At 34.3% G+C, this 12958-nt stretch overlaps 1 protein-coding gene across 2 annotated transcripts; it reads left to right on the top strand.

Annotated features, from left to right (window-relative positions):
• The first annotated feature begins 2993 nt into the window (after positions 1-2993).
• Positions 2994-5588, top strand: LOC109532858 (small glutamine-rich tetratricopeptide repeat-containing protein beta). 2 transcript variants are annotated; one of them, XM_019897932.2, is made up of 6 exons: positions 2994-3134; positions 3621-3938; positions 3995-4278; positions 4332-4452; positions 4523-4597; positions 4730-5588. In XM_019897932.2, the coding sequence occupies exons 2-6, from the start codon at positions 3631-3633 to the stop codon at positions 4890-4892; spliced, it is 951 nt and encodes a 316-aa protein (XP_019753491.1). In that variant the 5' UTR covers positions 2994-3134; positions 3621-3630; the 3' UTR covers positions 4893-5588. The 2 variants fall into 2 exon arrangements, with proteins under 2 accessions (XP_019753491.1, XP_019753492.1); XM_019897933.2 differs by having other exon boundaries at positions 3022-3134; positions 3612-3938.
• Positions 5589-12958: the final 7370 nt, after the last annotated feature.

Genomic DNA, 12958 nt, shown 5'->3' with positions numbered 1-12958 from the left:
AATGCTTTTTTCGATGTTTCTCTAGCCTCATTTGAGCCACAGAATTCGTTTTGCCATCGTTGGATAGAGAATTGAAAATTCGATTCAGTCATAACAACATGGGTGAGGAAATTCGGGTAGTTTTGACCCAGAAAGCGAAATTTGAATATCAGACACTTAGGTGCAACGTTTTTGCCAAAATTCCATGTTTTCCGTCCCGTTTTTGCTCATTTTTCGGAAGCAAAATGAGCAAGAATGCTCATTTTTACATCATTCCAAAACGAACTAAATGGTCTTTTTAGAAAGTGAACCATCGATAAGGAAATGTAGGCAGTTTTCCCAAAAAAGTCTTGATTTCAAGAAGTTCAACATTTGCGTGTTTTTTTTTTTGAGTAGCAAAACCGGCTCAAACATGACGTTGCTTTTTTCGAAGTTTCTCAAGCTTCATTTGAGCCACAGAATTCGTTTTGCCATCGTTAGATAGAGAATTGAAAATTCGATTCAGTCATAACAACATAGGTGAGGAAATTCGGGTAGCTTTGACCCAGAAAGCGAAATTTGAACATCATACATTGGGCAGGGGCGGATTCAGCTTTCAACTCAGGGGGGCGTCATGTAGCAGAAATTCAGTCTTTTTTTCGTGAGTCCCCCTGAATCCGCCCTTGAGAGTAGAGTGTTTTTTGAACTTCGGTAGCCTCAAAATGTTTCAATTTTCGTTTGTAACTTTTTACCGGTTATCAATTTTTCTTGAAACCTACTTGGGGAATAGTAGGTAGTTCTTGACGCGGGCTATCGAAAAGGTCATTACAACTGATCTGATATTTCCCGCAGTTTCTGAGATAAAGGGTGTTTTATATTTGGCACGATTTTTCAGCTTTTCCTTCTATCTCTTCAGGTTAAAAATTTGTTATAAACACTAATTAGTGAATGACGCTTCTCGGGGCAGGACATCTAATAGATAGTTCTAATAGCTCGAGTCCATGACGACTTGAGCCGATTATTAGAACTGTTTCTAAGATATAGAGCGTGTCTTTGAAATTTGAAAGCGCCGAAAAATTTTCACATTTTTGGTTTCCTTTACCAGTTAGGAATTTCTGACCAACCAAATTAAGTAAAGATAGTTCTTAATGCCGGCTATCGAAAAAGTCATTACGACTGATTCGATATTTTAAATCCTTCCGAAGATAGAACGATTTGAAACATTTACACGACCAAAATCAGGAAAGGCCCAGCTAGGCGAGTAAAGGTAGTTTATTTAATGCTCTTTCGAAAATATCCTAACGACGCATTCGAAATTTTGAGCTACTTTCAAACAAACCGTTTTTGCCCTAGCTATAATCGCAATAAATTACATATTGAGTCATTAATCACAGTTGTTTAAAAGCTTTACTGCAGACGGATTTGCTTATATGCAATTAGTCAATTGTAATGGACGAGTAGCGGCATGTCGATATGCTGAAAACTTTACGAATAACATGACAAGTTGAGTTTGAATTGTAGGAAGTTGAGAAGAATATGATTAGCGTTATGAAGCAGGCTTGTTACACTTTAGCCAATTCTTAATATGTATTAATAAATACAAAATTCCAACTTTTCCTGGTGATTTAAAATGTTAAACATTTATTCTGTAACACATTTTTAAACAAACTTATTAGGAATAGAATTTTGAAATGTGAATCAATTTGATTGTAACGCAAAATCGTAATTTTCTGGTTTATCAGGCCATCGTGTTTACTTTTATTTACCAGTTTTAATGTATTTTATATCTTTGGAACATAATGTATTAGAAATTAATTAAGTATTTGAAAGATGAGCAGAAAGCATGAAAGAGAGATGAGATTTCATAAAGCAAAATTTATAAATTTTGCTTTTTTTCATCTAGGCCTTTGCCTAAGCTATTTAGGAAACTCATCAGGAACACAAAATCATTGTCCCGTATTAGTCAACAGGATGTCCAGATTGATAACTCAATGATCGTGATTGGGGCTGCGTTAGGAATACAGCAAATTTTATTTTTTACTGTCCTCCGATGTCCTTTTACTGTCCTAGATCTGTGCCTTGCCCCTTATGAGACGCCTTAGGAAGGTGTAGCACCTTGAAAAAGCAAAACACAATCATTGTCTCCATTGCGTATCAGTACCTACTTATCTACCCTGATTTATCAGCCATTGATTGTAGTCGGGATACGATTTAATCAATTGCTTACAAATTCCTACTATACTGTTAAATAATGAATAGGCTCTAAAGAAGGAAAAAATACCCCTAAGGAAGCGCCTTAGGAATGGGAAGTATTTTAGAAATAAAAAACCCAAAATCATTGCCTCCATTGGCCATCAGTATGCCCCGATTTATCGTTCATTGACTGTAGGTGTCTCCTAGTAGACTGTTAAAAAATAATAAAAAGGGTCTATATGAAAATGTATTTTCCGCCGTGAATATACGCCCACAAAAAATATCCATTAAGAAGCGCCTTAAAAAAAGGCAGTACCTTAGAAAAGCAAAACGCAAAATCATTGACTCCATTGGCCATCAGTTTGCCTTTACTACCCATTGATTGTAATTGGGCGTTTTGCATTAACCAATCGCTTACAAATTTTTACAAATTTCTACTAAATTGTTACATAACAATAAAAAGGGTCTACGTTAAAATGAATTTTTGCTTTAAATAGACTTTAAACTTTAAATTGGAAGCTGTTAAAACTGCAAACTAAAATGGCATCTTTTGTTATCTTATGGAAAAGTAGCGAGTTTCAATGAAGAAAACCGCTTTTCCACACGAAACACGAAAGAAAAGTCGTTAGTCTAAGAGATTATTTATAATATAAGCATATTGGTGACTTCCTAGAATTGGTGATAAACTTGGATTGGTGAAGAAATTGGTGATAAACTAGAAAATTACCAGCAAAATTACTGAATTTCTAAAATAAGCACTCAAATGCAAAAAAATATTATACAGATAAAAAATATAATTTATAAATATCATCTTTAAAAAGTTATTGCGGAACGTGCTCCAGAATGCATAAATTTGACAAGAGATCGGAAGCATAACCAAACTTTTTCGTTAGGTTTACAGGTTCGGTGGGAACAAGAATTTTCCAGACAAGACGGTTGATTCTGCAATAATAGAATAGTATTCTCGTTGCAATAGATACTAGGTATGTATTTTGTACAACTAAAATAAGAACAGTTAATACTTAATGAACACCATTTGAAACAGTCTTCTACAATCAGGATGATCATTAACTTTTAACATGAACTTGCAATTCATGGAGTCTTATTCACCCCTAATAATTAACAACTAGCGCCGCCACAGCAGACTTTTAGAATGAATAAGCGATTTACCATTTTGCTACACGATTAAAACTGAAACTCAACAACTTTCCAACGTTAAAAAATAGCTGTTTCGAACATCTCTTGAGATAATTGCAAAATTTGATGAGTTTCTTTCATTTGGCACCCGCAGGTTACTGTGTTCAGCAAGTATCGTATGCTAAACGTATCCAGCAACATCTCAATTCATACAATTTCAGAGGGTATTGACTATGCCCTCTGCAGCTTTGCAAATTGCTTTTAAATTAAGAAAAAACAAATGTATTTAAATGTTTACTAGAAGTATTGAGTTATGCGCCCAGTTTTTTTAGATAAAAGAAAATGGATTCCAAAAAACAAATTTTAGTAAATAGTATTATAAATTTCTTGCGAAATGAATTAACCGGAACTAGTTTGACTGACGAAAAAAAAGAGTCGTTGGAAGTGGCTGTGCAATGCTTAGAAACAACATTTGAAGTAGAAGAAGACCAAGAGGGCGTTGAAACAGTTGACCTTTTATCACTGATACAAGTTAAGCAAAAAGTTGAAGTGACTGCAGAAAAAACTGCAAAAGCAGAAGAGCATAAAACCAAAGGCAATGATTTCATGAAAAGCTGTAAATATCAAGAGGCAGTAGACGAATACTCAAAGTACGCATATTAATAGTTTGTTCGTTTGCACGACTGTAACGTGTAATTAATTTTAGGGCTATTGAATTAAACCCGTATAATGCTGTCTACTATTGCAATCGAGCCGCAGCATATACGAGACTGATGAAAGATCTTGATGCAATCAATGACTGCAATGAAGCCATCAAACTAGATCCAAGCTACGGGAAAGCTTATGGAAGATTGGGAATAGCGTATTCTAACTTAAACAAATACGATCTTGCTTATCAGGCTTACGAAACTGCTCTGAAATATGACCCAACTAACGCAATGTACGAAACTAATCTTAAAGTTGCACAAGAACGACTTGGCGCTAGCACAGGTAAATGTCACGTCTTGTCGATAATAAGTGATACATTCAAATTTCCCCCCAAGGTGCAACAGCCTCAGGAGCTAATGCTGGACCGATTCCAGCAGATCTGTCTGACTTTATAAACAATCCTAATATTATTAACATGGCTACACAGGTCCTGAGTGACCAGAACTTCCATAGCATGTAAGTTTTCCTATGAACATTTACATCATCTGGCTTAATAAATAAATTACTAAATAATCTTTCCACTTAGGATGTCCGCTTTAATAAACAACGTGTCCCTGAACAATGAAGGAATGCCCGGGGCAATAGAAACCATGATGCAAGCGTAAGTTCAATTGTGCTAACTCACTAACTTTCAATCTTAAACTAACCTGTAACTAAAAAATTTGTGGAATTGGTCTATAAACATTTTTTAATTGTAAATCGTCAAAAAGTTTACGAGTTGTTGTTTTTCCAGTGGTCAAGCGCTTGCTCAAAGGGTCGTAAACGAAGATCCGGATTTCTACAACAGAGTGGCCAGAAACGCTCAAGGCGGAAATCCTGACGGCGCAGATCCTCCAAATCCGAATTCAGAACCTAAAGGACCAGAGCCTGACAAGAAGGACGAAGGATCTGCATGAAAGAGACTAAAACGATAGGTATAAGTTTGACTGTTATTTCAAAACATTATTTTTGGGCTCTTAAAACAATATTTCGGAATGTAGGCATCAAATAAACGTCCAAAATATACAGCAATGAAACACTTGATTTAATGCAGTAATGATAAATTTCCAATTTGGTTTTAATGTTACAACGATTTTAAGTATTTACTAGTTACTTACTAGAGGGTTTAAATATTCCACTTGCAACAACAGGCGTAGAGACCAAAATGTCTGTTTTTAATGTTAAGGTTTTACTTAACAGTAAGGTAGTGTAAAGTTGTAATTTGGAAAAAGTGACAGTTTGTTTGAAGAGCGAAACAATAATATTTGTCTTGTAGAGAAATACAGTCTATTTTTTTGCTTTTGATGTAAGTTTATTTAAATATTTCTTAGGATTAGGTGTTTTTAAACATATAGACATTTTCCCGACGGAAAGTGTTTAAATGATTAGAAGAGGCATTAGATATTAGTCGTTCGTTATTACATTTCGTGAGTTTTTTATAACAAATAACAATAAAGATTGATACGTAAATTCGTGAAATAAAGTAGAATTTTAGATGATAAAAATTACTCATAAGTATTCGTTTTGATTATCTCACTTAGTGAGAGTTGTATGTATATTGGAAAATTTGTATAAAACGCTAGTTGTTCAAATAAAGATATGTTTAACAGTCAGGTTTTTTTACACATCCAAGGTGTATAACATCTCCTTTTCTTATTTCTTTGTATCGCAACAAAGAGAATCAGTACTGATGAATATTTGCGTAAATATATATTTTTTCAATTTTCCATTCATAGTAGAACTATCAAGGATTCTATATAAAATGTGGCTATCTATCTCGATATTATAGGCTGAAAATTTAATTTCGATAACAATCGAGTTTACACATTTTCTATATTTATGTACACTTGTCTCAGATTTATTTTTAGCTTTATAGGTGGGTCAGTACATACATATTAACCCAATTATTAAACACGAATTCAGACAGTTGCATCACACAGATGGGCTGCCATTTTCTGAAAAACACAATGTTCGTTTGTTTAAATAAACATTTCACCAGCGATTGCTGATAATATAAATATATATTTTTTTAGCTTATTTATTGGTATGTTTTATATGTTTTTCGCTTCAGTGTGGTAGTAAATTTTTATTCAAACTGCATTATTGATTGATTTGTAAAATATGCAAACATATATTAATGCAGCAATCAATTTAGCTTGAAGTGGATTTCGTCAAGTTTCAAAAGCTTCAGTAATTTTTATTTAAAAAATACAGTATAATATTCTAGGACTTTTCGAATCTGTTTAGTTTCGCATAAACTAAACTGGATGTTGAGTGTTGAATATAACAACGAAATTGTAAATTTAATACCAAGTTGAATTTCAAGACAATAAAATGACTAATGATGTCTAAAAAATAAAAAAAATCACCACATTTATTATTTAATGATCCTATTTCGTAATATTAGAAAATATCGAAAATCGTTTGGCCAATACACTAATGGAAGCTTCAATTAAAGCACGAATGATTCATAGTTGCACTTGTTACAAAGAATCAGCGTGGGTTGATTCAAATATTTTTGGCATTAATACCGGTCAGAGATGACCGATTTATGATTGTTAAACTCTATTTTTTACCTGGCCAAAGTGAAACTCTAGAATCCAATGAGCCAACAAATGCTGATCTTTGAACTCTCAGTTGCAAACGTTGTTCTACTAGAATTTTCCAATAACCACCAACTATTTTTGAACCAGATATTGCAGTTTGTTTATTCAAACAGCTTTTAAGACATGCGAGAAGATTAATAGTACGAAACTAAAAATGAAAAGTGAGTCAAATTTTGTTTGTCGAATCGGAAGTGGCTGATTAACTGCAACCTACATATCCCTCACATATTATACTAACATTTTATTTTGAGGACAATGTTTCATGTTCGATGTACGACGCCAAAATTCAAAGATTTTGCTGGGAAATTCAAGAAACTTTATTTTAACGGTGAATTTTTCACGGGCAACAAATAAACGAATTGAAGTGATAAAGGGCGACACGGCAAGTCTGTTTTGGACGGTTTATCCGCATAAAATACAGGGTGTTAGTAATAAAGCGTAAAAATTTGCGGATCCCAGTTCATATGAACTTTTTGCTTGTATATTAAGCATGGTTTTGCGGGTTTCTCTCAAAGTGCAAGCGCTGCGTTATTAAAAACTGTATGTTTTATATGCAAAAATAGAGCTAGCTGTCGGTATGCCTCTTAAATAATGACGTCTGATTTCGAAACTAATATTAGATGTTTACTTTTGCTTTTCATAATGGGCCAAGTGTTTTTGACGGCGTGATATTGTCACTATTTTGGTCGTAAGTGATTCGATAGAGCCTGCAGTTCAAATTTTTATGACTCATTATTTATTATTAAACTTTAAGCATGTACAGGTCGGCTCAAGAAACAAGAAAGTTGAAAAGTAAAGAGTTTTCCAAAAACGCTCGATACTTCTCACCAAGGACCCGGACCGAAACGAAATAACTGTTCCGTTCCGGTTTCGGTCCAAGGCAAAATTTAAAATTTCGTTTCATTTTGGTTCCAAAATCTATATATAACAACGAACGAGGACAAAGATACTCTAATTAGGAATATTACTATCTTTTTCCTTGCTTGTTGTATTATACAAGATAAAAGATGCGCAAACGATCCACTGCTTCATACGGTACTTCGGTTGGTTGTATGGTAGGGGGTAGGAGTGTAGGAGGACTAGCAACCCCACACAAGGATTGAAATTCAGGTAACATTAAATGGAACAACATTGCAATAAAGACTCCCATACAAAAATTAATTTAATCGTATTTTTGAAAAGTGATTTGTCAATGAATTTTCTGACTTTAGCGCTTTTCCCTTCTTTCCGTTTTCACTCAGGTCCACAACTTCGCCAATTCCTCTTCTTTCACTCTTATTTCCTTTTAAACATTGTTCTTCCTGGTTCATGTCTTCACCATCTTTTGAGGAATTGCTTTTGTCCAACATTTCAATTTCAAATGTTTCTTTGTTGGTGATCGAAAAATTAAAATAAATCATGCCGTGGTCTATGGGAATTTCTTCCTGACGTTTCGTCCACAACTGCGGTAAACATTATCAAAGACTAAGACAGTCTAAGACAGTCTTAGTCGGAAAGCACGGGAGATCACTTCGCCCACTGCCTCATCGCCTTTGATAATGTCCACCGCAGTTGTGGACGAAACGTCAGGAAGAAATTCCCATAGACCACGGGTTCAAAGCCCGGAAAACATTCCTAAATGTGATTTAACCGGCCGTGAAAGCCTTCATAGTCTGATAAAATAATTCAACTTAAAAAAGAATTTTAAAAATAGTGTATACACGTATGGTGCTTGTTCTTTTCGATTGAAAAGTCGGTTGGTCCTCACAAATAATTGTTCCTCTAAAATTCAAACGTTTCAAGCAGAACCGAAAAAACCGAATAAAATATTTCGGTTTCGGTTCAGCACCTAACAGTGTGTTAATATCAAATATGGGTTCAGTTACAGTTCCCGTCCAAAAAAAACTCGGTTCCGTTCCGGTTTTGGGTCCATATCGGTTCCGGTCCAGGTCCCTGCTTCTCACTGCTCAAATTTTCGTCAAAGAAATGTGGTTCAGTAACTGGATTATTAAATATTCCATCCCAAACTTTAACGGATAATCTTCTCAGAAACCGCGTTTCATGGGGGCTTTCTATCAACCACACATGAGAATTGTGGAAATTGTTGATTCCATTTCTTGTCCAATAAAAGGGCTCTTCAAATATGATCGTTTCACCATTCATAAAGCCGAGCTCTTTGAGAAAGATCCGGTGAAGGAAGTTATTCAACTGGTGACTGGTTAATAGATAATATCTCGGCATGGTTGTAGGCTTTATGTTAAATGAGGAATGGATAGAAAAATGAATTCCCATTCAAGCCTTAACAGCTCAAGATAATTGGGCGAAACAACTGGACAAAGAACTGTAGAGCGTAATTTAAAGAGAATTTCACGCATCAATCAATTGAATTGAAAATGAGTGCGCTATTTACAAGAAGATTTAAATTTAAATTAAGATTGAGTCTGCACTATTTGCAAATAGAATCGTTGTGAAATCCGTTCGCAAATGTTGGCCAGGGAAATTTACGCCATTAATATTCGCAATTAGGTGGCCTAGATAGAATCCGATATTAGTGAGAATCAATGTGAAAAAATAGATAATAATCCAATGTTTTTTTTTTAATAAAGCTGTGGTCTTACGAATTGGAAACGTCATTATACGGGGGCGTGGATAAGATATTTCAGTGGGCCGATATGTGATTCTTAAATTAGAACGCACACTATATTTAACCTGGACACTGTGTTAGCAGTTTGGAGTATGCAAATGACAACGTCGCTTTCAGGAAAAATATTTTTCTGGATCTTATGAAATGTTTTTTGATGCTATTTTCGACTGGAACTGATCAAATAAACCTCAAAAAATTTATTGTTAATAAACGCTTTATTCTTCTGTTCCCAATACGTGCCGGCGGTTAAGTGAAAAATAAAAGCGGTCGAGTCCAATAAATAATGAAATGAAACTGTGAAGAATGAATTAAATAATGGCTAGAACTCATGACTAAATTTTCAATTACAGCCCCCTATTAATTAATAATATAAAAGGAAGATACATAAAAAATCAAAAAGGGAATGAAAACGCCTAATATGAGATAGTTAATGGATGATGGATGCAAAGGCTCGTATCGCCACGATATGATAAAGCGGAGCTTTTAACTTAAAAATTGGTTAAAAAGCAGTTGCCAAACGTATTTTGATCGAATTATTAAAAAAGTCATATACCTATTCGAGATATTAATCTTTGAATTTTGGAAGTCACTTTCTCTTAAATTCATCGTTAAATTTACTTGGCTAAAGTTCGGCAATGATGAATATACCAAGAACGACATTATTACTTAAATTAATCAACAATTAAACTTAATTATTCGGGTTTCATTTTTATGGATGTTTAATTTGAAAATCTCTGATTTTTTGCGTATATAAATCCTACTCAGAAGCTGCTACATGCTTGTGATTAGATAAATAAAAAAAACAAGAGACAAGTTTTGTTGCTAGCCCATGAACAAAATTGAATATATTTTTATTTCTCTAGTTCCCGATCAAATGAATGCTAATTAGACGCTACAGCATCTGAGTAGCAACTGTCCGTGCAAAGAAATCAGCGCATTTCAAAGTTAAGCGTCGATAAATTATTAAAATAAAACCCAAGACTAGACAAGATATAAAACAGATCCAGACAACAACTAGACACAATCCCTATGAGAAAAGCAGTGAGCAATACTCGCATAGTGTCATCCTTAACGTAGGTTCTGTTCCAAGTTCAATGCATAGATAAATGATTAGTAATAGCCTAAATAAATACCCATAATAACTTTTGTACTATTAAATCGCAAATGGCAAAGGTGCTTGTAAACAAAATAAATGCCATTATTAATCAGACTGTTGATGAGTCATTAAAGTAAATATAATAACAGAATAAATGGTATGTTTGTTGGTCACAATCTAGTTCAATCATCTGCCAAATTGTATTTAGCATCACTCAAAAATGTATCCAGCCCAACGCTTCAGTTCCATTGAACTGCGGGACCATACATAAGAAATGACACTGATTAATCTGGCATATTTCGTTAATTACCTGGCCAAACTGTGCTAGACAACTAAGTGTATTATTTTGAGACTTTTTAAATGCTATAATGATACCCGATATAAATCGACTGATGAAACCCTTTAATAGATCTAAAAATAAGCCTAGTCCAAACAAAAATATATTTACTTTTGGAACCTGCAACTCATCATTAACAGTAGTTGGAGAAAATATATCGGGAGAAACCAACAGAATGTTTTAAAAAGTGCCAGTAGTCAGTTTGCTACATGGATTTATAAATGGAATATAAGCATTTTTTCAAAAGAGAACATTTTCTTTGGGCGGATGAAGAAAAGCCTAATAATGCAAAAGATGTTTACGATTGAATCAAAATTGATGATACAGAATGACTTCTTTTGAACGAATGCATTTTTCTAGCCGCACTAATTGCAATCTTTCCAGAATAAACTGATAGTAATTGATGAGTTTATAGGGAGCTCGGATGCCAGGCTTACGTGGTTTTGGAATCATAAGTATTCCTGATACTTTCCTCTGGGAAGAAAAACAGGATGTGCTCAGAATAGCATTGAACGGCATCATGATGAACGCAAAAATCAAACTGAAAAGTGAGAAAATTAAATTTAGCGAATCCATTTAGTTGCCGACATAATTTGTATGGTGGATTAAACGTTGGACAGAGTGAACATTTAAATAACACACATATTTTTTTGATGAGAATTGCCAACATGGATAGAAAATTTCCATATAATTGTGTGTGTGTGGGTGACACATTCTCGACCGAAATAATACTTTACCGAAATAAATTGATTTTGCCTGCGTTCCTTTCAATAAGAATTTTTCGAAGAATATTTAATTAGGTTTATGCGTCATCAATTTCAGCTTTATAGCAAATACTAAAACAGTGACAAATTTAATTGAATTGTTTGTTTGATCAATTAAAGTCAAATTAATTTGACTACAATTGATATGTTTGTTGCCAATGGGATTTGGAAAATGCTCTGCTTTTTTTCTCTCCTATTTGGCCCTCGTCTGTTCTACTCCTTCAGTATTCCTGTATGCTCAGTGAATTCCAGAAGAAGTTTGAAGGGGATGCATACAATGGCTTCATTTGAAAGGACTTTATCACTTTCCAGTAGAGTTCGTTTTCTTCTTGCTGGGCATAAGGGAGAGTGTCTCCACTGTCTCTGGTTTCGTCCTCCAATTTGCACCCTCTACAGGTGCGCTGATTGTGAAGGTGGAGAAGATCTTAACAGTTTGGATTCTGTCAGCTCCCAAAGGTTTAATTGTCCGATTGAGTCGTTTTCCTACAGGACACTATCGTCCATAAAGGAAGCGCTGTTTAGGAGATCAGCTTCCATGAATACGTTTTCGATGCCCAGTCAATTTTCCCCAGACACGATTGACTCGGACTTTTTGTGGTGGGATTTTGCAATAATTTAATATAAATCTTATTTACCCGCTTGAATGTTGGCGTCTAGTTTTTGTTTTGAAAAACAAAGTCATCGGTTTGTTCAGCAAACAATCAATACATCGGGGCTACCGCTCAAAATAGGCGCTGAAAAATATTTTCAGTTCGAAACTAACACTGTGGAATTACTTAAATTGCTTAATGCTAAAGGGCAACGTTTCACTTTGGCTTAATTAAATAATAGTTTATTAAATTTGAACAATAATCGAGCGAGTAATTGAATTATTTTGTTGAAACAGCGAAGAAACGACGAGTGTGGAACTGTATAGCTTAACTTTTGGGATTTTGAGAGAAAATATTTGGCAAAGACTCAGTTTTTTATTACCAGCTGTGAATATATATTTATCTAAAACTGAAATGCGGAGAGATTTGAAGGTATTGTTACATAATATTTTTCACATAATTTCCACAGAAATAGAACGTCGACTCATGGTTAGCATTCGAGTTTTCACGTTTATAGGAAAAAATTGGTATACTAAACGATTTATAATTATTGAAGATTGATTTATCAGGCATCCTTCTCGAGAAAACTTTGAGAATATTTCGCGCAAACAACATTAGATTTAAATGGTTTAGAACAACGCATTTTGGCGGGCTTTCCTTGTTAAATGCCTGCAATGTGCAATTAATACTTGGACATGCTCAATTTTAATATATTACGGCCGTTTAAAATCCAGCAATAAAGTGTCCTTATGTCTTGCGTAATTTTGCTTTAAAATAATGTGGAAACGAAAACAAGTCGTATTTCGGGGCCAAGGATTCTAGCTTTCAGCAGCTTACACCGTCTAATATTAGTCACTGGAGATTAATAAATTATTTTCCAAAATTACTGAGCTGGCAAACTTGATTTTTTACCTCAGGAAACAATAGACGATAAGGATTTTAATTCATTCCAGTTTTAATAAGCGTA

This window comes from Dendroctonus ponderosae, unplaced genomic scaffold (genome assembly GCF_020466585.1).
Source record: "Dendroctonus ponderosae isolate FM_Combo_2020 unplaced genomic scaffold, Dpon_F_20191213v2 Dpon_F_20191213_1, whole genome shotgun sequence".
NCBI classification, from domain to species: Eukaryota; Metazoa; Arthropoda; class Insecta; order Coleoptera; family Curculionidae; genus Dendroctonus; species Dendroctonus ponderosae.
This window is presented reverse-complemented; position numbering and strand designations above follow the sequence as displayed.